Source organism: Passer montanus, unplaced genomic scaffold (assembly GCF_014805655.1).
Source record: "Passer montanus isolate IOZ18808 unplaced genomic scaffold, ASM1480565v1 scaffold33, whole genome shotgun sequence".
Classification (NCBI taxonomy): Eukaryota; Metazoa; Chordata; class Aves; order Passeriformes; family Passeridae; genus Passer; species Passer montanus.
In genome coordinates this window covers 5896284-5923273 of record NW_024368041.1, presented here as the reverse complement: position 1 = coordinate 5923273, position 26990 = coordinate 5896284, and the positions used below count along the sequence as shown (strand labels likewise).

General features: G+C 41.4%; 1 protein-coding gene across 1 annotated transcript; it reads right to left on the bottom strand.

The window, feature by feature from the left end:
* Positions 1–11030: 11030 nt before the first annotated feature.
* Positions 11031–26988, bottom strand: SQLE (squalene epoxidase). Its single transcript, XM_039715488.1, has 11 exons — positions 26695–26988; positions 24353–24605; positions 23883–24063; positions 21154–21250; positions 17972–18085; positions 17000–17171; positions 16149–16244; positions 15451–15593; positions 14232–14328; positions 13684–13771; positions 11031–12908 (listed from the first exon to the last, which is right to left on the bottom strand). The coding sequence occupies exons 1-11, from the start codon at positions 26986–26988 to the stop codon at positions 12716–12718; spliced, it is 1728 nt and encodes a 575-aa protein (XP_039571422.1). The 3' UTR covers positions 11031–12715.
* Between the last annotated feature and the right edge of the window lie 2 nt (positions 26989–26990).

Genomic DNA, 26990 nt, shown 5'->3' with positions numbered 1-26990 from the left:
CACAAAGTTTTATTAGTAAATTACACACTTGGCATGGAAATTGATATGTTAGTCCCTAACCTCCTACCTAAGCACACAGCAGTGGGGTTTGGAAAAGGAGTGGGATGAAAGGTGAGGTGACGAAGGGGATAGAGAAAGAGAGATGGATTAAAGAGGGAGAAAGAAAGGAAGAAAGAGAGAAAAAGAAATCACCAGTCCTGGCTCCAGCACCAGTCCCCCTGATGGGGCATCCTGGGGTGCACACCCAGGCTTTGTGGGGGTACTTTTTTAGAGATAAGTTTTTCCCGCCCTAGAGATAACTTTCTTGACTGTCTTATGCTTATCTTCATGAGCCAGAAAAAGGACATTTGTCTCAGACATCACTTCCCTTCCTCCTTTGGCCCCTTTTCCAGCCACAACAATCCTGGGCTGTTATTACCAATAATCCTTGATTGGCTCAGCTTTTGGAGTTTGCTACATAAACAAGCCCCTTTATCTTCCAAGCTTCCACAGTTTGGAACATTTTACACCTGTCTTAATTATCTTGCATGGAGCTGCTGTGGAATTGCCAGCAGCAGATGTTACCCTATCACAGGGACAGCCTGGTGATTATCAGACTGAAAAAAGAGGAGGCAGAGGCCACAGCTAAAGGGAAAGTGCCCTGCTGGGGGCTGTCCAGCCCACGCTCCTGCTTAGAGCAGGGCAGCTGGCACAGGATGCTCATGGCCACAGCCAGTTGAGTTTTGAGTATTCCTGGGATGGAGGCTCCACAATCTCTCTGGGTGATCTGCCCAGGTGTTTGACCACCTAAACAGAGAAATAAGTTTTTTCTTATGTTAAAATGGAACTTCACGTGTCTCAGTTCTTCCCCATTGGCTCCTGTCACTGCATCACTGACTGTAACTGACTGTCCCTTTTCTTTTCTCCCTCTATCCATTGAATATTTGTCCACATGAATAAGATCCCTTTTAGCCTCCTGTTCTCCAGGCTGAGCAGTCCCAGCTCTCTCAGCCTCTGCTCATATGACAAGGGCTCCAAGCTGTTAATCATCTCCATGGTCCTTCAGTCTGTTCTCTGTCATACTGGGGAGTCCAGCACTGAACTCAGCACCCAGATGTCTCTTTCCAGGGCTAAAACAACAGAGGGGTCATCTCCCCCACCTGCTAGCACATGTGCCAGCAGCTCTACCCAATGCAGCCCAGAAGGCTGGTGGTCACTACTGCAGGAGTGAGCTGATTTTTCCCAGGATTCCAGGGAAATCCAGGCGGAAGAAACTTTTCCCCAGGAACAACTTGTCTGCCAAGTTGTTTTCCAGCAGTTGCTGGACTTCATGAACTTTGTGTTAGACCACTTCTCCCGCCTGTACAGCTCCCCCTGAATGGCAGCACAACTCTCTGCTCTGTAGCTGCTCCTTGTGGGTTTGTATCACCTGCAAACTGCTGGGGGTCCATTGCCCCAGTCATTGGCAAAGACCTGGAACAGTTCTGGCCCCAGCATCAACCCCTGAGTGCTCCACTAGGGGCTGGCCTCCAGCTGGACATCATGGTGCACGTCACGATGCCCTGGGCCCCACTGTTGAGCCCGTGCATTAAGTTTGGGTTTCCCTTAGTAAATCCATGCTGAGTTCTCCCAAGCACCTTCTTGTTCTTTGTATGCTTGGGAATGGTTTCCAGCTCTATTTGTCTCATCACCTTCCTGAGGTGTGTGGTGAGGCTGGCTGTGCTACAGCTTTCCTCATCCTCCTCCTTGCTGTTCCTGAAGGCAGGAGTGATGCTCAGGCCTCAGGATCACCACCTCCATTCACAGGACATTGAGAGGAGCCTCTCTCTGACACCAGCCTGCTCTCCTCACATCCAGGAATGCATCCCAGCAGCTCCCACGGAGTCCTGAACGCCCACATTTATAATGTTTAAATATGTTCCCCAACCAGTCTGCTGAAGGACTGAGTTCTGATCTGTGGAGTTCAGTGTCACTGAGTGGTGTTGTTGTTTCACCTATTACCAAATCAGCCTTTGCAAAAGCTGAACCCATGCCACAGTAATCTGGTTTTCAGGATGGGGAAGGATTTTAACTCCAGCAGCTGTTCTGGCAGTACAGCCCTCTCCTCTCCAGCAGGCAGGGGCTTGCCCAGCACCCAGCTCCTTGCTTATCCACACAAGAATTTTGATGCTGTCTGAGACTCTGCAGCTTCTCTTGGCAGCCTGTGCCCTCCTGGCCTCCACATCTCCCTCCAGGTGTGCTCTAGGTGGATGAACAGCGCAGTGGTTCAGGCAACTCTGACAAGAGGTCAGCCCTGCTGTACAGATCTGGAGAGTTGTGCTGGGGTACACATTTCCAGGAATGGAGGAGCCTGGGCTGCATCTCACCAGGAGTGAAGGGTATCAGCTGAGCTGAGAGTGGACATGATTAACACAGAATGGCTGCACTCCTGCACGTACACCAGAGGTGGGGCAGGCTGTGAGTCAATCACTGTAAAAATCTGTGCAGCCCATTGCAGTCCCCTGAAGAACAGCATGGCAGTGATCTCCCCTAAAGCACTGAATCACAGGATCCGGTGGATTGGAGAACACCTTCAAGATTACAGAGTCCCACCTTTGACTGAACCACACCAACTAGACCACGTCACTGAGTTCCACATGCAGCCTTTTCTCAAACACCTCCAGGAAGTGACAGCTTTCCTTAGGCCCAGAGTTGTACCATATTCTAGTGACATTATCCAGCTGCAAGTAGCAATGTATCACTGTGTGAATCATCATTTAAGTCATCCTCAAGTCACAAATTCAGCTCTTCCCCAATGGTGGAGTTGACTTTGGCTGGAGGCCGGGTGCCCATCCAGCTTCTCTATCACTTTCTTCCTCAGTTGGAAAGGGAGAAAAAAATAAGATGGAAAATGACTTATAGCTTGAGATAAGTCAGTTTACCAAAGCAAAACCAGATGTTTACACATGCACAAGCAAAGAAAAGAAAAAATAAAATTACTCTCTACTTCCATCGGCTGCTTCCGAGGAAGCAGGGCCTCAGCAAAGCAGTTGCTACAGAAGGCAGATATTGTGAAAATCAAATGCACCTCTTCATCCTCATTTTGGTAGCTGTTCTGTCTGAGCTGATGCCATGCAGTATGGAATACCCCTCTGGTCAGTCTGAGTCAGCTGTCCTAGCTTTGTCCATCCCAGGATCTGGCCCACCTCCAGCCCCTTGGTGGGCAGGGAATATTGGAGAGGCAGTGCTGGTGCCGTGTCAGCCTTGCTCAGCAGGAGCCAAAACTGGGGTGTTACCAACATTGTTCAGCTACCAGTGCAGAGCACAGCCCTGTGAGGGCTGCTGTGGGCAAAATGAACTCCCTCTCAGCCAGACCCAATATATACCAAATCACCCTTTGATTACCATTTGGTTTTCATTCAGGTATCAATTAATCACCACTTGTTCATCGTTTGATCACTAATAAAAGCCTTTTAGTTAATTCCATGCTGATTGCTCTTAATGACTCACCTTTGAAGCCAGATAATCAAATGAAGCTGTGGAGCAAAAGAAAGGGAGCAGCATGGTAAGACAGCACAAAAAAAAAAAGAGAAAGAAGAAGGTGAAATGGGTGAGGTGGGAAGTCAGGTGTCACCCAGCATTAGCAACCTGAAGTCTTAAATGTTTAGCCCACACAAGAACTATGTATTTCTACTTTAACAGGTAGGAAAGCAAAGAGTATCAGTGGAAAAATATGAATTGATGTCACACTATTTTTTCTCTATTTCAATTCATTTTTAAGCTTTTCATTTAGAAAGCTCTAAACATTCCCCAAATGATTGCAAACATCCTGTCCCCACAGTAGTACATTTTCCTAAAGATGTCTAAATTAAAACACACAGAAAACTCTTAATGCATTAAGACTTACATCACTAATGCAATTATTTATGATAAAGCTTCAGATTTTAGGCAAGAAGAGCTACAAGGGGCATTCACTGGCAGTGCACATTCACTGGCAGTGTGCATTACATTGATGGGACTCAGCAAGCAGAAAAATCAATAATGATATTATTAAGGAAAACTAAGGTTCACAGACAGACCAGAAAAATAAAAAAACCTCTGGAAAAAGAATTATAATTAGTTCCTGTATCTGAAGTAGCCCATAAACATCAGCAGGAATCTTTCCTGTGCTCCAGATCATCACAGTATTCCTCAGCGGGGATTATATCCCTACATTTCTTCTTCTGTATTACACCCACAGTCTTAGTAATGATTTATGAAGCCGTGACTGAACTAATCTGCTTTGAGGTGTATCCACGAGGCCTGGGTTAACTGGATTTCCATCCCAGAAATTACCATCTCTCCTGCCTCATCTGGGTAAAAACCACCAGTGCAAGGAATCCCTTTCACTCCAAGCAGGTCCAAATGGACCAATGAATAGTGTGCCACAGAAGTTAAAATGCAATTAATGCCAGTTTTAATTATGGTGCTTAATTTTAACTCCTGTGGCTCTTCAGATGAAACTAGAAAAAATAATATTTAGAATAATTATATAGGTGTGACTCTAGCAGACATCATTATTAATGTCTCATCTGTCCATAATAAAATAAGTAGAAATCCATGAAAACAGATAATTTCTGCAAGCATGTGTCTTTTAAACCTTGTACTTCTTTGAATGCCATGTCCATCTGTATTTTGCATTTAGAAAATAAGCACCTCCACCGAATACTGAGAAAATAAATAATCAAGATTATTTCCTTCTAGAGGTATGCCATTTCTTAAAGCAGATTATTGGGATATTTTGAAGCTGTGCTTCATTCAATATTGGAATCAAAAGTGTCTTCTTAGCAGCATTGAGCAGTGATGACTGGTAATGCAGAAACTTGAGAGGAGAAATACCTCCCTGTTCCAGGCTTTAATTTATCTGGTTATAAAGATGGTATGTGACAAATACAGAAGTGGACAGGTGAAAGGAAACAGCAAAGTCTGACACTGCAGAAAATTGTTGGGAAGAACAGAACTTGGATTACACACTACCTGAGAACAGAAAAAATATCCTGTTTCTTCAAAAGCCTGCAAACCCTGAGGAAATTAACAAACTGTCAGGGTGACAGATTTATTACAGGCCTGCAGCTGGGTTGTGTGCAAAGGACTGAACAGAGATTCTCACACTAAGGGTACAAGTACTGTCTTAACTCTGCAATGAACAGGTTCATTTTGCTCTCAGCTTGTGAGTCTCATTTCACACGCTGCAGACCGGTGCTGTGTGTAGGCACTGTGTGGTGGAGAATGATGCTGGGTGATGCTGATGTGATCTGACACATGAAAACAAGAGAGCTCTGATTTAATTATTCCAAGCTGGGCTTGCACACAACATCTATATGCACTGTCTGTTTGCAGATGTCATTTGCAGGAGAAACTAGCCTGTATGGGATAGAAAATGTAATCACCAAATGCATTACAGCAAGATAGAGCAGCTCCACGTATGCCCTGCAGGAACCAGCAAGTGCCCTTGGTGTACAAAGGTGTGCTGGCTTTGGCTGAGGTAGAGGAAATTTTTCCCAGTGTTTTGGATTTGTGCTGAACACAAGGTTGATAATATAGAGATGTTTTTGTTATTGCTGAGCAGGGCTTTGCACAGAGCCAAGGCCTTTTCTGCTTTTCCTACAGCCACGCTGGTGAGGAAGCTGGGTGTACAGGGGAGGCTGGCAGGGGACACAGCCAGGACAAAGCTGACCAAAGGGGTATTCCAGAGCACATGACATCATGCCCAGGATATAAAATGGGGGAAAGAAAGAGAAGGAGGGGATGTTTGGACTGATGGTGTTTGTCTTCCCAAGTCACTGTCACAGGTGATGAGGCACTGCTCTCTTGGAGATGGCTGAACACCTGCCTGCCCATGGTAAACAGTAAATTAATTCTTTGTTCTGCTTTGCTTGTGTGCATGGCTTTTGCTTTCCCTATCTCAACCCTATTAAGCTGTCTCTTATGTACAGTAAATTAATTCTTTGTTCTGCTTTGCTTGTGTGCATGGCTTTTGCTGTCCCTATTAAGCTGTCTCTATCTCAACCCATGAGTCTTCTGCCTTTTACCCTTCCAGTCCTCTCCCTGATCTCACTGGTGTGGGAGTGAGTGAGCAGCTGCCCGGGGCTTGGCTGGGGTTAAACCACAACAATAGGAAACTGTAGTAAGGGAACACCCAGTTTCCACCCCCCTGTAAATACCTGTGGTTGCCCAGTTACTGTGTGGCCAAACCCAAGCCACAGTGGTGCCACTTTAGAGTTCACCTTTGGCACAGAAAAATTCAAATACTAGATCTGATTCCTGGCTGGTGATGTCAGTAGAGATGGAGACCTTGGAGCAGAAAGCTATAGGCAGCATAAGTCAGGAAAGTTTTCTAGCATCAGAAAAGACACCAGGGAGCACAAGTGACTGCCAGCAACCCAAGAGAGCTGTGGCAAAAGTTTCTCTCGCTTCCTGTAGATTCCAAGTTGAAAAAGAAAACTTAGGCCTAGAAAAAGAAGGGTAAGGCTCGAGGTTAACAGAATCACAGCCACTGAAGCTGTTAAGGGCTCAAGAGCAGATGGAGGTAGGGGCTCAGGAGAAGGTTTCCTGTAGGTGACCCTATGTCATCTCAAATCTTGATGGATTTATGTTTCTGCAACAGGTTGTGCATCAAGACGGGATCCTTATCAACAAAATACATTTCAATCCACATTTTAAAAAGCAAAGCCAAAATTAGCCAAAATCTGTGCACACATTCCCAAAATAGCAACCAATTTCTTGTTACCAATGCCCTCTTCTGCAAGAGTTTCCTCCAGCACACACAAGAGCAAAGAACTGTTCTGGCATAGGAAATGCAGAGGCAGCAAATAGATCCAGTCATAAAGAATGTGGTAAAGCTTTGTCACTTAAAACCTTAATAGCAGGGTTTTATTTATGTTAAAATATAGGTGAAGGATACATTTATGCTATACATAAAAAGTATATGAACCAGTGCTCAGCACTGTGCCCAGGAGCCCCACATCAACCTTGTGTCCAGGATCTTGATTCACAACTGCATAAAACATGTCAGGACCCATCCTGTGGTGCAGCATGGCCCACACCCAAAGTACAGCAGTCTGGTTCACCCAGTGCTGGCAATGATCCTTCCTCCAGGCTATTTCCCTTTCCCTGAAGTCATACCCAGGAGGAGCCTGTGCCAAGGCCCTCACAAGTAGAGGACCACCAGGGAGGGGCAGGGGCAGCCATTGACCTTGGGTGTCTCCCAGTGTAGGTGAAGCCTTCATGCTAACAAGCCACAGCAGAGACCATGGACCCTTATCCTTCTGCAAGCTGCCCCTGCCTGTCCTGCCCTTAAAGAATCCAGCCTCACAGCCTAGAAGCACCCATGAGGTCAAACAGACACCACCAGTACTGCCATGAGTGCACTGACACCAGTTAGAAGTCAATGCTTGTATGTACAATTCTGTATACTTTTACTAGGCAAGATTTTCAGGACCATATAAATATCAGCCCCTACATCAGGGCTATCAGAAACCACACCAGGGAAGACAGTGTAAGATGCCCTTGCCTGAATGATGTGAATCTGCACCTGAAGGAAACCAGCTGCATTACACAAACCTGAAAAAGCTGTAGTTATGTAAGAATGGCTCACAGGTAAATAAGGTGTTGAGTCAAAAAAACCTTGTATGTTGCCATGAAAAAACAAATTAGCTACTCTAATAGCATAGGTGGAACCATCTAAAATTGGATGAGTGTTCAACACACCCCACTGGCTGCTTCTCAAGAGCTGCTGACTACCCGTGTTCCTATTGCCTTAACGTTAACGAGTATTTCAGCATGTGACCCAATGGTTCTGCCATTTGTCATTGCTGGATTTATAACCTGTGCTTGAAGAGGGTTTTAAGCTCTAAAACCTGGATGCAATACCAGAAGTCCATTCTTCTGTGGCCCTTCACTATCTCTACTGGCAAAGGCCAAACACTTCACTCTGCAGCTTCTCTTGACTCTGCCTGAAGCTCCTGCTCTGCCATACACCAGTCAGTGCAAAGGCCTATTTGAAACAAAAGTGTCATGTGCTTGCTTTTAGCAACCCTCCTTAACAATTTCCAACGTCCTATTTACCTTTTTATCTGGTGCTGCCAGCTGGATGGACACATGGAGAGAACCAGTCATGGTGATTCCAGGACACTCTCAGTTGGGTTCCACAATCATCACTGGTATTGGACAGCAGCACAAACAACACGTGTGTGACCAGGTGGATGATTTGCTCAGCCTGGTAGCACAGCTGAAGAGAGGAAGCAGGATGGTTAAGCAGCATCAGAGAGTCTGAGGAGACTCCTGAGACAGGAACAACCACCAGAAAAAAATATGATCAAGGCTCTCCTGTATCTTACCCCCAGCAGACAGAAAGCAGTAGCCCCAAAGCAAGGAGTAAATGGATAAAAAGTAAAGTCCTTACTTGGGCAGCAGATGAAATCCCTCCCTGTCCACCTCACTCTCCCAGGTGCCTCTATACAGTATGTTTGAGGCTCTGGAGATGGAATGCCATTCAACATGTGATGAGGATGGGTCCAGCTACACCAGAGGTGTCAGCAGGGTCAGAAAGGCCTAAACAAGACATCACAACCACCCCCATGAGGAAGAAAAGTTGGGTTGTAGGTGTAGATGATTCCTTTCTAAGGGGAACAAGAGTAATATGCTGGATAAATGCTCCTCTTAGGAAAGTCTGATGCCTCCCGAGGGTCCAGGTTCAGGACAACTCCAGGAAACTTCCTAGCCTGACACAGCTCTATTACCCATTACTGATCTCCCATGTGGGTGGCAGAGGAGCCACAACGTCCCAATCCAAGCGTCATCCAAAGAGACTTCAGCACCTTGGCTTGGTTGGTGAGGGAACGTGGAGCACATAATTTCTTCCTCTATCCTTCCAACTGCTGGCAAAAAGAAGAAGTAAGAAACAGATGGACCCAGTCTAATTCATGGCTCTGTGGCTGGTGTCACTGCCAGAATTTTGGTTCCTTTGACAATGGGAGGCCTACACAGCACCAGGCTTGCTGCCATCAGATGAGATTCACCTTTCTCAAAAGGAGAAGGGGCTCTTTGCTCAGGAGCCAGTGGGATAGAGCTTTAAACTAGAGATGCCAGGGAAGAGGGATAATATCAGACTTGCCCATGACAAGCTGTGGGAGGATGCACCAAGGTTAAAGGGACAGAGTGCTAGTGAGGGCCTTCAGGCAAGTGGTTCTAGAGGTGTTGACCACATTGGAGAGCATTGTAAATCTTACAGAGATGGGCCAGAGACACCTGGGAAAATAGAAGCAGTCAGGGAAACACCAGTGAAATACCTCAAAGCAATTAAGGGGTTCCTCTCTAAGAAGGTGACACAGCTGACAGCCCAGCTGAAGGGCCTCTACACCAATGAATACAATGAACATGAACTGGAAGCCACCGTGCTGCTAGAAAGCTGTGACCATTGCTCAGACTTGGTGGGACAGATCCCATGACCAGATTGTGGCTATCGAGATGGGAACCTTGTGGCTGGTGTCACTACAGGCCACTGCAGAAGGGGAAGCAACTGATGAGGCCTTCCTGCTCCAGCTGCAGGAGGCATCACACTCACAGGCTCCTGTCCTGCTGGGGGACTTCAGCCACCCTGACATCTACTGGGGAAGCAGCTCAGTGAGCTGCAAGCAGTGCAGGGGGTGTTTAGCCTGGAGAAAAGGAGGCTCAAGAGGGACATTATCACTCTCTACAACTGCCTTGATGGAGGTTGTAGCCAGGTCAGGGTCTGTCTCCTCTCCCAGGCAAGCAGTGACAAGACAGGAGGAAATGGCTTCAGGCTGTGCCAGGCGCAGTTCATGTCGTACATCAGGAACAGTTTCTTCCCTGGAAGGGTGGTTATGTATTGGAACGGGCTGCTCAGGCAAGTGTGGACTCAGCACCCCGGTGTTCAAGAAGCAACTGGATATGGCATTTAGTGCTGTGCTTTAGCTGACATAGTGGTGTTCAGTCAAAGCCTGGACTTGATCGTGGTGGTCTTTTCCAAAGTTAATGATTCTATGATTCCATGGTACTGTCTCCTCTTTCCACTACAAGCAAGTTTTCATACTCCTCCACATCTACAAACCCACCACTATGTAGCTACTTCTCTTCCTCCCTCTACCCTCTCCTGCAGCTGCAGCAGTCCTGGAACAGAGGGACAACCACACCCCACAATTCCTATCTCCTTGTGCCCACAACACCTGCCTAAAGGCATATCATTGTCATTAAATGTTGCAGTGTAGAAATCCTTTGAATTAACCTCTTCAGAGTTAGAAAATAATAGACAACTCACAAGTTGCATCAAATATGCCTGCATTCTGCTCCTCTCAGATTCTGAATCATGCCTGTGGCAAAACCTTCCTCACATGCTGCTTTATTTATGGCATATAGGTGTAGAGAATGAAAATCAGAACTCTTACAGATCATCTGCTGCATGCTGTGGCTTAGCACTAGGTGCTGTTGGATTCAATTTTTGGCTGCTTTACCTATGGACATAACTCACTCTCTGCCAGCTTTACTCTTCTTAGTCCCAGCTGACTCAAGAACTGCTTTTCTCATGACTTCTCCTCCACCACCCAACATCCCTCCGCATCTATGAGAAAATAACTGCAGTCAGGGACCACAGAACACAGAAGAGTTGCAGGGTAGAATTTCAAGGGGGCAGAGCTGCTGGGCCACCACCAGCTGGAGTAAGCACCCAACCAACATAAAGACCAGCTAATCTCAGCCAGAAGTTGAGATTGTGTTGTTCCATGTCCCAACAATCCCACTCTGTCTGATAATTCCAAGCAAGCCTTTCCTCTTGTCCTGAGGACAAGGCACGCAGCCATTTCACGGTCATATTTTCAGGTTGATCCTTCTTACACACACACACATATCATTTGTCTCTCCCCCAGTAATTTACAATAAGTGATTGCTATCCTGATCAAGATACTTAACTAGGCACTGAATTCAGGACAAGAAAGGAAAAAGTCCGTATATATATATGTAAATTTAAGCAGATAAATTAGAATTTAACAAAACTCTTTAACCAGAGACACACAAGAAAAATAATCTACAGATATAATAACTTTTTATTTACGTAAGCTGAGGGTGTGTATTTGGCTCAGGACTTTTTATCCATGATTTTAAAGAGACTGACTGCAAATAATATAAAAAAATAAAAAATGTAAAATTAATCAATATTTTCAAAATTGTCACAAATTTTGAAAACACTTGTATAAATCCTGCAAACTTTGTGTACCCTTAAAGGGGCATAATTTAGTTACCATATATAATGATATTTCAAAATATTAGTATTTTACCCTAAAGTTTCAACATAGACATATTCATGATGAGTGTAATTTCAAGAGGGTATCAAAAGTGATCATGGTTAGAAAAATATACATACTTTTGCTTCTGGAAAAGAAAAGGTCATTTGAAATATTCATCAAATAAAATACTAAATAAAGTCTCTCCACAGATTTTTTTCACAGTCCAAGATAAAATGGATGTTTATACACAGCTTATGCAATCTGTCATTTTCAAGGTAGAGTCACAGTTTCACCAGTACAAAAGAATAAAAGCCTGTTACTACTCTCCAGACTGCTGGCTGCACCCACATGTGATTGTTTAGGCAAGCCAAAAGAGCAGAGCCATGCAGTGATACCCAAACAAATCATAAGAAAGGTAGAGAAAATGCAGATGCACAAGAGCAAAGGAAATCACACTGATAACATTGAGAGGAATAGTGACCAATAGGAATAGACATGAACTCTTTAGTAGCATGCAGTAATTCCTACAGGAAAAATAATCCCACCACACTCCAAGTATTAAAAGGACACTTTCATGGTGCTTTTCATTAATTTTCAGAAGTAATATTAAAGATTACTGTCTACTGGAAATAGCCTGGACTTAATTTGTTTCACTGGATACAGTTTGTTGCTGTGCTTCAGTTCATGGCAGTGTTAAACTTCAGTTGCACACACACCAAGCAGAACAACTTCCCAAACTTTCAAGGTTTTGAAAGGAAATGAGATAAGAAGAAATTTTCAAAACATGTGCTTTCACTACCTGAGTGCATTGCAGTAGCCAACAAAGCAAAGATTTGGTTATTACTTGTTAAAATGAATTCTGGTGTAAAGAAGGAATTCAGAAGAGCAACATGGCACTTGCAACAGTAACTGAAATTAAAGGTATAGTGACACATCAAGATCTGACATCCTTTACAGTGTCCTTTTAAGTGTCAACACACCAGTATCTTAGCTGCAACTGAAACAGAACAGATGCAAATCCTAATGAAATAACCAAATCAAGAATGTTACACTATTTCACAGTAATAAAGTCTATGGAACTACTGAACAGAAAAAAGCATGAAGAAAAAAGCATGAAGGATAATAGCAGCATATGGTTTACAGTTTTCACTTCTCAGTTTATTAATATTAGTGGTGCACTCAGCAATGCATAAAGCAAGGAAAGAAATTCTGTCAAAACTGGCAATTATCTACCACGTCAACACTTAATGATGGTCTTTGTAAACAGCTAACTCCTTTTTGAACTTAAATTGCAAAGAAAAGAATATTTACATATAATATATATGTATATAACCACAAAACCAAAATTAAGTTAAAACCTTATCAAGGAAATTGCATTTTGAGGAGAACATGATACAATATTAAATAATACATGTCCAAAGATTTTGAAGGCATTGTGAATTTCATGCTTTCTTCCTCCAGTCACTTTCCCCTGGATTTTAATAGACTAAATACTTCATTTCAGAGTAAATGAGTGGAAATATTATAGAGCAGCTCCGGTAAAGAATAGCTCCACTACTGAAAATTGCTCGAGGTGTGGTGATCCAGGACTCTGACTTAAAGCAAAAATAAACAGCATACAAGGCCACAGCAAAGAAGTGGCCGATCAGTACCATTGGTTTAGGAGATAACCTGCAATAAAAATGAACAGATAAAATTAGTTAAATAAACAGAATCTGAAAGAACTGAAAAATTTCCATTTTACAAATACAGATCCCCACTCAAGATCACACACCCCCTTCTGATTTAGGCAGATCTGGTCTTGCCAACTCAACTGAAAAATACAAACTTGGTTCTCTTGGGCTCCTCCACAATCTGCATTCCTTTCTACAGCACAGCCAATGTACACTGCTGCTTTCTCTTAATTTCTAATACTCTTTTTCTACTTCTTAGTCTTTGTCTTCCCCCATAGAAATATTTTAAACAAGCTTTTCAGTTTTAGCTCTCAGTTCAAAAGGAGAGAAATATAAAAGCACACATTCTCCAGAGCAGTAGGATTTACTGTGCAGTCACAAGTTTCTGAGGGGTCATTCAAACACCTTCATAGCTAGAGATTTCCCTATTCCTTACAACTTTTTATGAAGGCCTCACCCAACACTACTCTCTGCTTGTCAAGTAGGAAACATCCCACCAGCTCCTCTGGACCTCTCTACCTTATTCAAATTCCTGCACTAGGGGCCAGCAGCTTTTTAGTGGCCTTTTTTATGCAGGAAAAAAGAAAGAAAATTTAAAAAAAAAAAAAAGAATCAGCACTTAAAGACACAATTTCTAATAAAGCTCCAACCTTCAGTATAATCTTAAAACCTAGGCTCACGAGGGCCATCCTCCCTGTGTTGAGCTGCCTGATGGGGAGCAAAGCAGATCTCCCAGCGGCTCACAATAACCACTGCCAGCACAGTGAACTTACACTGAGAGCAATCCAACAGGACCTGCAACACATTCTCCTCCAAGTCTGAAGTAATGGAAACAGGCTTTCTTTAGCTGATGCAAGGAATCTACAAAATTAATTAAAATTAATAAAACAAATATAATCAACACATGCTGAAACATTTTTCTGCATGCACAATACTGATTTTAAATCCAGGACTTTGGTAACTACTGTTCTGTTCAATTCAGCTGGACTTTAAGCTGCTTTTATTTATGCAAAGTGTAGGCTTACAGAATATCTATATATTTTTGTATTAACTGACTATTGTTTTATTTGGAGTTTTGCTTTGGTTTGTTATTTAGTCCTAATTCCAGACTTGCCTTCACATTGCTAAAACTGTGTCTAAAAACTAGGCAGAGAACACAAGAAAACTTATTCAAATTCTTGGATTGATATATTTTGAATATATAACTATATATATATATATATATAACACACATACACACAAAGACATGGATATCCCCTTCCCAGTCATATTTATTTACCTAGGTGCAATTAATCAGAGGTTAACTTTAAGATATATTTACCATCTGTGGCAGCAAAGAGCTCATAAAGTGCCTGGGCAAGAACATTCACTACAAAAGAATGAGATTTTTTTCTTGACCAGTAAAATGTTCTTTTTGCCTGAAAAAAAAATAAAATCTCTGTCAGTAAATACAAAGGAACATTCAAAATATTCCCAAAGAGGCGAGGTGGCAAGAGTCATGCTCATGGACATGTAGAAGGGATTTAGTGATATGCTAGATTGATTCCAAGCTAGGTCATTAAGGGACTTCAAAAACTTGCTGAACCAGTCATCCCCAGTTAAGGGGAGTTACTAGGCTCCCCTTACCTTAAATATAGGAGGAAAAAGGTAGTTCCAGAGCATGTTTCTCATCCTACAGGGGGTGTCTGGGATACAGCTGAAACTTGAAGGATAATGCTCAGCCACTTCCCTCAATTGACTAGTAACAAATAGGAAATGACCAAGTCTGAGGTGACTAGCTGCCATAAAAGTGTCTGCATGTGGTCAGGTAAGTCCTGAACTGTCCTGGCATTCAGGGTTCCTCTAAGTGCTTCTCAATTTTCAAACACACTTTTGGAATCATCTGCTTGTGGTCTACAATTACGCTGTAATTTAGCCAAGACAATATGCCTAGCACTGTCAAAACCAGAAAACAAATAAATAAATCTTACTGTCTACTCATCAGAATTGTGGGACTAAGTATCACAGAAAAAATAAGGCTTGTATGAATACTGATGGAGCAGATCCTGGCAAAGAAGGATCCCTTCTCATCTACTACTCAGATTAATGCAGCAGGCAGGAGGGCAGTGGAGGTTGAGATGTCTCTTGAAAGACTGGCTACACAAGCTCATTATTGTCCAAGTTCCATTCACACAACTGTAATGGTTCAAACCCACCACATTTAGGATCAATCTGGTTAAAAATACCCTAGTAAAAGGCAAATGGGAATATCAGGTTATCCTAGCAAAGCATCCTGACTAGACACAGCACACCAGTCTCCTGAAGTAAAACACAGCAGGTCAGTGTGCAAAGTCTTGAAACTGCCTCTGGCCACACAGCACAGCAGTTAAAGACCACAGCTCCACTGGTGAATGCCTGATATCTGATTGTTCTAGACAAAGCTTTGAAAACTGCTATGCCTCACCAATAACTTACTTGTCTCTGAGCTGCATAAAACTTTAGAAGTGTGTCACTGAATTGCAGCAGAAGCTGTCTAAAATAAGTCCAAAATAAAGAATCACCTTAAGAACATCAGAATCTTCATAAAGGTCTGGGATATCCTGGAGCAAACTTCTCCATATTTTAACATCATTTAAAATAACACTCATTCCTCCACCAGTTAGAGGGTGTCTTATATTATATGCATCTCCTAAAAGAAGAACACCTAGGTAGAAGAGAAAAAACAAAAGGATACTGCACAACCGTTATGGAATCTTAAGATTCAAATCCTCTATAAAAAACATCAAACTTACTAAGAATTCATTCCCAACAGAAAATAAGATGTATAACATCTAGAAAATAAAAACCAAAAATCACAAAGTATGTCTTTAAATTAAAAGGCTTAAAACAGCTTTAAGATAATCAAGGTCAAACTGGTTTTTTCCCTATAGGTATGTGTGTTCATGTGTCAAAGAACACACTTTTAAAGTAAATTTCTTTGCTTTCTTATAATTTTTTCTTAGAAAGGCCACACTTGTATAAGCTTGAGCAACTGAGTAAATTAAACTTACAGATAAAGCAGGCGTTAATTTAACATCTGGTGTCAAGGTAAACATTCCAGTTAAATTTTGCCCAAGGTACACAATACAAAATATTATTTTTTCAGAAGATTTATGAGACAGTTGTATTGAACAACAAATATACATCTAAGACAACAAGTCCTATGCCCCAGAAGGTGCTTATAATACCTTTTTTCTTCCTTTTATTTCATAATACCCACCTTTCTTGTTTACAGCTGAGGGAGGCAAGAAGCTGGCTGGCATAGTCCTTAAACGATCATTCTGAACTGCTATTAAGAATGGCTCCTTTAAATGATCTGCAACAACCAAATATTTTAGTTACAGTAGTTACACAAAGACACAAATCATTTGTATACAATCCATTTTAATCTCTTTGAGCTATCACAGAGTCACAGAATGGTGTGGGCTGGAATGGGACCTTGATGATCATATAGCACCAACCCCCCAGCCATGAGCAGAGACACTTCCCCTGGACTGCTCAGAGCCCCATCCAACCTGGCCTTGAACATCTCCAGGGATGTGGCAACCACAACCTCCCTGAGCAACCTGTTTTAGTGCCTCACCACCCTCACAGTAAATAATTTGTTCCTAATATCTAATCTAAACCTACTGTCTATTTGAACTCATCCCCCCCTGTTCTGTCACTGATGCCCTTGTCAATAGTTCTGCCCCACCTTTCCTGTAGATTCCCTTCAGGTTCTAGAAGGCCACAATTAGGTCCCCCCAAAGCCTTCTCTTTTCCAGACTGAACAAAGCCAGCTCTCTCCACCTCTCCTCACAGGAGGGGCCCTCCATCCCTCTGGTCAACTTGGTGGCCTCCTCTGGACTCTTTCCAACAAGTCAATGTCCTTCCTGTGCTGGGGACATCAGAGCTTTATATAATCCTTCTGAATTGCTGACCTCACAGATGTGAGCTGAACAAACTTCTGTGTGGAAACAGTGACTGTGCACATGGAAAAAGCCACACAGTTCTATTAATTCAATGAAATGTGTCTCCTTTTTCTTGACATATTTAAATGTGACAATTCTCTAGAAATCTTTCCATACTTACCAGGTAATTGTGGATGAATGGTCTCAATCATGTACTCTTTTAAATTTTTTGGCATTTCCCCTCGAATATCAACAAGCACCCGAGTTTCAGTTGAAGATATCTTATAGATTAGCACTGGACTCGTTTTAGCTAAAACAAGTTCAGCATAATTAGCTTTAAACTGTGATGCATCCTTAAAAAGAAAAGAAAGGGAAGAAAGATTGAGACTAATTAATGAAAGGATATTAAACATCAGACATACAAAACACTTTTAAATAAAATCCTCTATCATATTAAGCTTGTGTTATTTTCTTAAATGAAGAGGTGTTTTCAAAAAGGTAGTTCTGAATTTCAGTGTAGCAACAATTCTTTTGCCAATACATTTTAATATTCACTAGAATCACTAACTTATCCATTTCATTTGAATGCTTCAGCAAGATTTAATATATGCCATTAAAAACCTGTAACATAATCAATGTAGCAGTTTTCAGTAAGATAATTTTGTTTTCTTTCCATAAAGAAAGTGGTGGGAGGGAAAGAAATCCACTAGTCTAAATATAACTACTTGGAAACACCAACTGAAGAAGAATCACAGGGCCCTATCTGATGAGGTCTTAAAGGAGATTCCAAAAGTAGACAAACTTGGGCAGTGCTAACTGGATTAGACACCCAAAAAGTACTGGAGTTCCTACCAGTCAGTGTTCCCAGTCTAGTGAAAATTCTGTTAGCTTCAGTTCATTCTCCCTTAATTTTTTTTGCTGTTAATGCATCATTTAATGCAGCAGACACAGAGTGAAAGAACCAGACAGGATTTCTACCTGGATTCTCCAACCACCCAGCTACCAACCCAGATTCCCAGTCCAAAACCAGGACACCATCTTCTCTCTCTTTAAGTTTTTAGGTCCTGAAGGCAAACATGTTTATATGGGTTACAAGATACCCCACCTTCAGCAACAGCATAGTGCATTATGCAGTACTATACATAAAAGTTACCTTCAAAATGCAACCAACAAAATGGGATGAAACAGTAACCTTGCTGGATATCAAGTTTTTCCTGAATTTGGAGAAAAGTCCATCAGCTACAACTGTAAGTGGAGCATGAAGTTCCTGCAGCATAAATTAAAAATAAAGATAAGACACAGTCAATTTTGCTACCGAACAATGAGAAGCAATTCCCAACATATGTATTAAGAAATACTGGGGGTTTGCCTTTCTTGTATTTATACTTATCTATTTGCTGCACAAGCTGATCTAACAACATACTCCAGCTTTTTTAGAAAACACAGCTATGGGAACTGTGTAGAAACTTGGATTAAAAAATACAATAAGGAGAAGTATTTGCTCCCTTCAGGCTGTAATGCTCTTCAAAAGAAAAAAGAAAACAAAAATAATTTCAAATTAAAGAATTGTGCACAAGCAGCTAAAGAAAACCAAACCAAAGTAAAACAAACTGACAGGCTGTAAGCACACAGGCTCTTCTCTAAAAGACCACACAGGGATCTCTGAGGAGTTCCAAATTTACTTAGGAGCTATAACAAACAGTACACATATGGACAAAATACATATCTGAGTAAACTGATCAGGTTCAGCCTGAAGGTCTCTGCAAATTCTTAATGTTTAACACATACATTCTTCTCAAACATAAGCAAATAATTCCAGTTACTAAAATGCATTTTTATGGCTTTTACTTTCATGGTCATACAACAACATTATTATACTAGGAAGCATTTAAAGGTAGGTGTTTCCTTCTATCTACAGCTTTCTCAGTGTCAATATGTTCAGTGGCTGAACTCCAAATGACAATAGATTTACAACAAGCATTAGTCCTTAACTTTCAGTGATTTCATATGCTTGGCATTAGCAGTAAAAAGTATTTCTCCTTTTAAGCTTTCAGTTTGTAAGTAAGGCAAAAAAAGCACACTGTGTTTCATTAGTACTTCTAGGAAATATTTTACTATTGTATAGGTGAGTCATTGTGAGTGAGTTCCTCTATGAGCAGTTGCCACCAATATTGGAGTGAATTCATAAAATCATAGAATATTCTGAGTTAGGGGGGGACTCACAAGGATCTTCAAGTCTGACTCCACTTGGTCATACAAACCTTAACATCTTTTGCTGTGTGAAGGGAAGTCGGACAAAATCAGACGACAGCAGATGTAAGTAAGGTAAAACATATTTTATGGTGTCTCTGCTTATAGAAGTGAGCTCCTGAGTAGAGTTACCTCTACTACAAATTCACCTCTTTCCTGTGGATTCCTAGCCTGGATGACTACAAGCTCTAATTTTTCCTGCAATTAGACCAAAGTCACCTGTCCATATCAGTTTCCCGCTGTCTAATGAGTAGAACACTCATGCTACAATTCTTCCACAGTCAACACAATTAACCTTGAGTCTATTCAGTTGCCTAGTTTTGAAAAAAAATTATAAGTTGACCTTTAGCATACTGGCTAATTTGAACCTCATTTAAGAGAATAAAAATATCAGAGGTAATGTGGTGGTGAATGTAGGATGGGAAGAACAGAAAAACACATATACACAACACAGCCTCTTCCCTGTATAAAAGCAGGCTAAGGAATGTAAATAGGCTTGAGTTTGGGGTTTTTATTCAGCTAAGAGCTTCCCAGCTGTAAAAACTCACAGGTAGGGAAACATAGCAAATAGAAATGTTTAATGGAAATTTCTTATATACTAGATTTCTAAAAGCAAAGGAGATCTAAGCCAGCAAATGAAATGGTTCTTTCCAGCCACAGAACTTCAGTATTCAGAACAAAACATGATTTTGTTTATCCTCAGTATACATACAGGAAACTTAAGGCCTTCAGGACAATATCCAGACTTTCAGGAAAGATGCAGGCTAGAACACTGGTCACCCAGTGTTCAAATAAGACACACTTAAAATTACGACAATAACATCCATAAGTGTGTGAAGCTTAAAGACAGAACGCAAAACAAAATATGCCCATTCCCCTTCTACCCTCAAACAAAATAAAACAAAAACACCCTTCCGTGTTCCTGGATGATAAAGCCAATTGAATTTGGGAAATAAATCCCAACAAACACCATTCTTCCTGCAAAAAATCCTCCTCCTCTCCAAACTCCCTGTCTTTCCCATACCTGTGATTCAGTGGCTTATTCTCCTAAAGAGGATTTCCTAATAGAGTTTCCTTTATATTACATGGCAGGTAAGACAGACCAAGGTACACGACCTGGAACTCACTCCTCCTCCAGCTACCTCAAGAGGGGTCAAGGATGTTGTTACTTCTCTGCTCTGTTGCAGCACTTAGCTGTTAAGTGGGCTGAAATGGCACTTACCTGAGGGCTGTCTAAAACCAGTTTGCTCCCCTACAGCTTTGGCAAGTACTTTTAAAAGGCTCTCTCCTATATGGTTCTATGCCACCAGTCCCATCTCTAAATGACTTGGAGATGGAAAGATGTCAGAGATCTCTGATCTTAGAGATCAGAGCAGGATAGTCCAGCTACTCAGGAATTTTTTCCGTCTAGTATGGAGGGGAACACGGCATAGGCAGGAGATTCCCATCTTTCCCATCAGAGTACATCTACATAACTTTAGGCAACAAAGGAACTTCATAGTCCACAAAGAAGATCACACATTTCCTTTTCCTGAAGAATAGGCAGCATATCCAGAACTTCAGTACAGGGGTTCTACCCAACTGGTTTCTCTCACAGTTTCAGAGCATTTATATCCAGCAGTTTAGCATTAAAATACGCCCAAGTTCTCTTTCTGTCATCCAAGAAATGACAAGACAGAGCTTTCACTATCAACAGGTAAATTTTTCATTTTCAGTCCCTCACTAGATGGTGGAAATACATGTGGAAATGCAGACCACTACACACGGCTGAAGAAAAAAATCTTAATGTATTGTTCTTTTCACCAGGAACTCCTGAAAGATTTTAAACTCCAGACATATGAATACTGAAACAAATAATGAACTGAATTCTCCAGAGAAACTGAAAGCAGAAGCTTCATAAGAACCCATACTGCCAGACTGTATGCACTAGAAAATAATTTCCCTTTATTGAATCTTTCACTTTCTATATAACTACACTATTTCTGTACCAGTGCTCTGAAAGACAAGCTTTTCAAAAAGTATATATATAAAACAACCCTCAATTTTCTCAACAGTTTAACAAAGATTTTAACAGAAAGCTCTTACCTTAGTGTCACCAGTTTCTTTGTCCTTGTACTGAACGCCCACAACACAGTCATCTTCCTCAAGTAACTGTAACACAGTCCCTTCAATGAATTTTGCACTGAAATGGAGGGATTAAAACAGAAGAGGATTAATGATGCCAGCATTTCAAGACACCAGACAGATAGAAAACCAAATTTTCAATAATATTGTCTCTGCCAATATGGTTTATATTTCACCAAAAAAAAGGGTTCTTGAACACTTTCTGAAGCCACATTAAATATCAAAAAGTGTTGGTCATATATTTCACTTTTTATCAAAACCTTTGGTTTGATACCTGAACATTCTAAAACCTGTACTGTTCATCATAAACATCCTGTCACTTAGTAGAGTCTCCAGCTGTGCCCCATAGTGCTGTGAGAGATGCTGAGAAGAGTTTCACACCTAATAATGGTCAGAAATCAGGCAGCTGATTGAGTTATCCCTCCTAAAATTGAGGAATGGCTGACAGTGCAGGTGAGAACTAACTCAGAGAATTAAAGAGCAGGATCAGCAGCACTTAAACCCTTAACATGAGCACTAGATAAAAGTCAGGCACATAATTCTCAGAGCAGTCCAAACTAACCTAGCCTGCTTAGGATACCTATCTAGCTTGTCACCTCAGGAATCTGGGATAGAGTTCTGTTTTTTTTTTTTTCTATTTATGCTTTTAAAGTTCAGCTAACACTTACATTCGAGTGGAGCATCCCCTGCTTCTATCTCCCAACCAGAGCGATTTTGAGTTCAGAAATTAAATCTCTCTAAACTTAGATTCCTTGTTGGGTCTGAGCTGTTAGACCTGATCACAGCACTTCAGACTTAGCAGCTCAAAACAAGACACTCTGAATCTCTTGCAAATATTCCATATCCAGATGGAATTCCACAACTTCAAGAACTGAGCTAAAGGTGCAAGGAGAATAAAACAGCTTTCTATTATTTTAGGCTCTTAAAAGGAACACAAGCATCTCAATTAATGGTTTTTTTTTTCCCTAGCATCCAGCACAGACATTTCAGAGCAGCTCATGACTGGCTTAATTTGACAGGAAACAGCCACGTTGGCTGTATCATGTCTGAATGGTTATGAGTGAGCACTCAACGGAAACCTCAACAGCAGGGACTGCAGCAGCATGCCAGGGAATCAGAGTCCTGCAGATCCTATCAGCTCTAAGTTTCTTTTCTAGCTGTCATTTCAGTTACCTAAGTGCTCACTTATTCTTATCGTTCTCATCCACTATAAGTGAGTTTATAATTATATATAATTAGCTTATTATTATAAACCAATGACATCCTACCTCTTTCTGCTGCAAACATAACTTTACTGATCTGAAATACATTCATATTGCCTAGTGCTTACAAAGAAGATACACTAATCAGTAATAATTATCTCCTATATCTTCAAAAGCTTTGTAATAAAACCCAGAATCTCCTGGCACTATTAAGAGTTCTTGATCTTTCACTGCACAAAAACATGCAATTTTCTATGACACAAGTTAAATGGCAAGCAAGCATACACAAAACAAACATTCAAGAATGCGTGGAAAATGGGAAAGAATTTCATTCCAGTCACAAACATGATTTTTGCAAGCTTTTGTTTCAAAGACTGTGTACAGCTACTGGAGTTTTTCCCACAAGTTGAGCACTCCAATGCCCAAATTTCATTGAACTTAGAGCCTCAAGAAGGCTTTAGCTTTCAGAGCTAGTGAACACAGTCACCATTAATTTTAACTGTTCTACAGAGCTGCTATCTTTAGTGCCACTTTTAGTAATTCATATGATATAACAAATATGAAAGGAGAAAGCGATTTTCCAGCTCAGAATAAAGATGTTAGGTAAAAATATGATAATGCCATATGTCCCTTTACAAGGGACATATGGCATTATCATATTCTTAGGGGAAAAAATTATTTAGGGGAGAAAAAAAAAAACAAAACCAAATAGAAAGCATCACATATAATCTATTCTGTTTCAATAAAAGTTTACTTCTCATCTCTTTTATAGATGAAAGAAAAGAGTTAAGAGAAAACACCAATTTTTTCTTTAAAGTATGAAAAGAAATTGTCTTCAAGTTTCTGAAACATACAAATTATTAACTGGAAAGAGCTACTTCCATTTAATGCTCCTTTTTAGTTACTGTGGCTTACTTCTTGCTGTCAAAAAAAGAAACAAAACAACATACAAATGTAAACACTTGATTTCTGTCATCACTGATAACATCAGCAGAAAAGCTACTTACTACTGTCCAGTGCAGCAGGGTTGGACTACCTGACCTTCAAAAGTCATCCCTTCTAACCCAAACCATTCTGTGAGTGAACAAATCGTGCCACATTTGCCACTCATGCCTTGTCTAAAGTTCTGTGCACTGCTCACCAAGAAGAGGTCACTATTTCTGGTAAAATGCCAAACCCAAGAATCAGCAGAAGAGAATCAACCCTGCACCTGTGAACTGCTCTCTCACAAAGATGGGCAAAGATTTTGCCTAATATTTAAAGCTCATAATCCCTTAAAGATTAAGTTATCCCAAAGTGTGATATATATATATGATGTGTATGCAACTTATGAACTTGTATACAGAGAGCAGAATGAGTAACTACAAGTGCTGCTACGTTCTCTCACTCTTGTTCCTCACAGCCCTCTGTGTTGGGAAATGGTAAAGGAATCTCATGGGAATGATGGGAACAATGCTTCTGAATCTCTGGATCCCAACTGTGACTCACTTGGGCTCTGCCATCGCTGCTCTTCGGAGACCCATGATAAACTGGCCATGATGAAAAGATCTTCCACTGGCCACGCGTCCGTCTTCAGATGTTGGATAAGGAATCTCAACCTCCAATTTGCTCTCTAGATCATGAATTATGTAACCATTTACTATTTGTGAATCAATACCTTCTACTGTATCTGCAAGATAAAAGCAACAGATGGGTTAAAACAAGCCTTTAAGAAAGCCAAATTATTTATTAAAGGCATTTCGTTACACAGGGTCCAATTTTCTTAAACAAAATACACATGTTGAAAGAAGAGTATTTTCAAAATAGCAAACTGGAAATACACAAACAATTTTAATTCAAATGTTAAGTGCAGATAATTTTTTTCTCAATTTCTCCTGTAGGCATACTTTTAATAAATACACTGTTGAGTGTAGTAATTCTTGTGTTACAGCTCTATTTACACTTTGAAATGTACTCACCTTCAAGACCCAAGTCTCGAAGAGCATTAAATCCTCCAGGCTGCAGCAATTCTCCAACTATCCTGTCAGGTTCTTTCAGATCCCTCTCTATCACAGTCACCTTCCTTCCATCTCTTGAAAGCACCGTGGCCAAGGAAGAACCAAGGACACCTGATCCCACAATGATAATTTCTGGATCATATTGGGGTGACAGTGTTGTATTTGGAGCGGTCTCTGTCAGATATACATCTGAGAAGTTCACTTCTCTTTTACCCTTTAGAAAACAAAGCAAACAAAGTTACACATGCCAATGGATATGTACCACAACCTTGCCAAGAGGGCTGACTTTGCAGCAGCTCTACTCTGAGCCAGGGTACTGAGGGTGCATTGGTAGTTGGAAGGCATCTTGCAGTTTAGTTTTGTCCAAAATCGAATCTGTCGTACTCTACAAGGCAACAAAAGCACAACAAGCAGAGAAAAGAAAAACCAACACTTCTGCAAATCAAGACCACTGCCTTACTGATCCAAGACAAAGCACAAACAAAACTGTCAGAGATTGAAAGCTGCTATAAAAGGCAGGGAGAAAAGGCTGTCCCATATTCTTGTCCTATAAAGTAAGACTGATACCTTCAGACCAGTGAACGACCCCAGCATGTAGGCCTTAGCACTTTTTAATTAAAAAGGTATTAGATTTACTGGAAAATGTATTTCTCTGGAAAAGATACTCCTTTTAAATTATTATAACTACTCTAAGTGAACCTACCTAACTAATTAAACAGCAACTTATGGTAATATTCAGAATGAAAAAGTGTTAGCAGAAGCAGTTGCCTGGGAAATGCTTTTAAGAAGTAGTCCTGAAATGAAAACTCATGTAACATCTAAAAGTATAAGCAAAATCACCATTAATCTATATTTAAAGCTGTTAAGAAATGACATATGTTGGACTGGACATCAATTAATACAGAAACTGGTATCTTAAATCAGCTGTATTATAGAACCTTCCCAACAGCACTTAATCACATACACTTCAAAGTGAAAAATAATTTTAAGGGCAACTCCATTGCAAAGCTGCAAATCTTTTCTCCAGCTGGCAGACGAGAGTTCAATTCAGTCTTTCACAAATGCCTCAGCACTGCAGTGCTGACATCGGTAAAAGTACGATTGCATCAGTGAAACACACTGACACCAGATTTTTAATGGCCTAGTGTCATGTTTATATCTGCAATACAGCCACAGAGTGCAAAACTAACTACCTGAATTCAGGTAACACAAGAAATTGGTAAAGACAGGCTTGAAGAGAAAAACAAAATAAAAAGCAAAAACCTTTGACTTGCAGCCAAAACCAGTTTTATGTACTTCTGTGTGAGGGGTCAGTGCCCATGTGAAATTGCCCAGAAGTACACAGGAAAGTAGCCAAAAAGTGCTGACCACAGATGTACTGGGTATCTATGTCCAGTTCACAGTGTCAGATGGCAGGACACCAGCTAGGCTCCAGACACCACCTACAGCTCTCCACTTGTTCCACAGCAAGGCTCACGCAGGGCTCAAGGGAACAGACTGACTATCTGAGCAGGTCCTGCACCTATTGTACAAGCAATAGGTCAGCAACCATTTCCCAGCAACTCTATCTGCAGTTGTATAAACAAATGTGTTTTACCCGTAAATATTAGGAAGCTCACCAGAGAATTACAGAATGGCAGAGATTGGAAAGGGCTTCTGGACATCATGGGTTCCAAAGCCCCCGTTCAAGCAGGGCAGTCAGTCAGAGCAGACTGGCCTGGACGCTGTTTTGGAGACCTCCACGGATGGAGACTCTTCCACCTCTCCGGGAATGTTGCAGTGCTTAGTCACCCTGACAGCAAATAGTGCTTCCTGATGCTCAGAGCCAACAACCTCTGTTTCAATCTGTGCTCTGAGCATCTCTCATCCTGTCACCAGGCACTGATGGAAAAAGCCTTGCCGCAGCCTTCTTTGCATCTTCCCTTCAGGTATTTACACAGGGCCTTCTGCTCTCCTGGCTGGACAGCCACTCAGCCTCTCCTCACAGGAGAGATTCTCCAGTCCTTCATCCCTACAACAGACTAGCAACTGAAGATATTTTTCTGCTTCTACGATAATCTTTTACTCCAAATCTTTCTTCAAATATATTTGTTCTGATGCTAGAAAACCCCATGTCTACTACTCAAGTAAGTTTCACTCATTCTTTTGCCATCTAAAACTGACACAAAATATGACAAATCAAACATCCAGCATCTAAAGACAAACCCTGTCCACCACTTTCTTAGCTCTTTTCCCTCTTAAGTGGCCAGAGGGAAGAGCAGCAGGACCTTTCACCTCACGTGCCGCGTCTGAATCCAACTTACCTTTCTGGATTTGGGTTGTTCAACTTGCTGAGACGCCGGGGTGGGTTTGGCCCAGAAGAAGCCGACCAGCGGCAATGCCGAGAGCACATCAGAGAGCACCCCCAGGTGCGACTTCTGCTTCTGCTGCTGCCGCTGCCGGGGCCCCCTGAAGTGGTACCTGTAGGACAGCACCAAGCCGAGCGAGAAGAACACCAGCACGGAGAGCAGCACCTCCTTGTTAGCGTAAGTCATGAGGTCTCCACACTTTTTATACACGTAAATGAAGGAGGCGATACCCAAAAAGGTCCACATCATGA

Coding starts and splice junctions, on each gene's coding strand:
- SQLE (XM_039715488.1), bottom strand. CDS start 26,988: ATGATGTGGACCTTTTTGGGTATCGCCTCCTTCATTTACGTGTATAAA. Junction 24,606..26,694: donor AACAACCCAAATCCAGAAAG/GTAAGTTGGATT, acceptor TGTTTTCTAAAG/GGTAAAAGAGAAGTGAACTT. Junction 13,772..14,231: donor GCTCTTTGCTGCCACAGATG/GTAAATATATCT, acceptor TTAATTTTGTAG/ATTCCTTGCATCAGCTAAAG.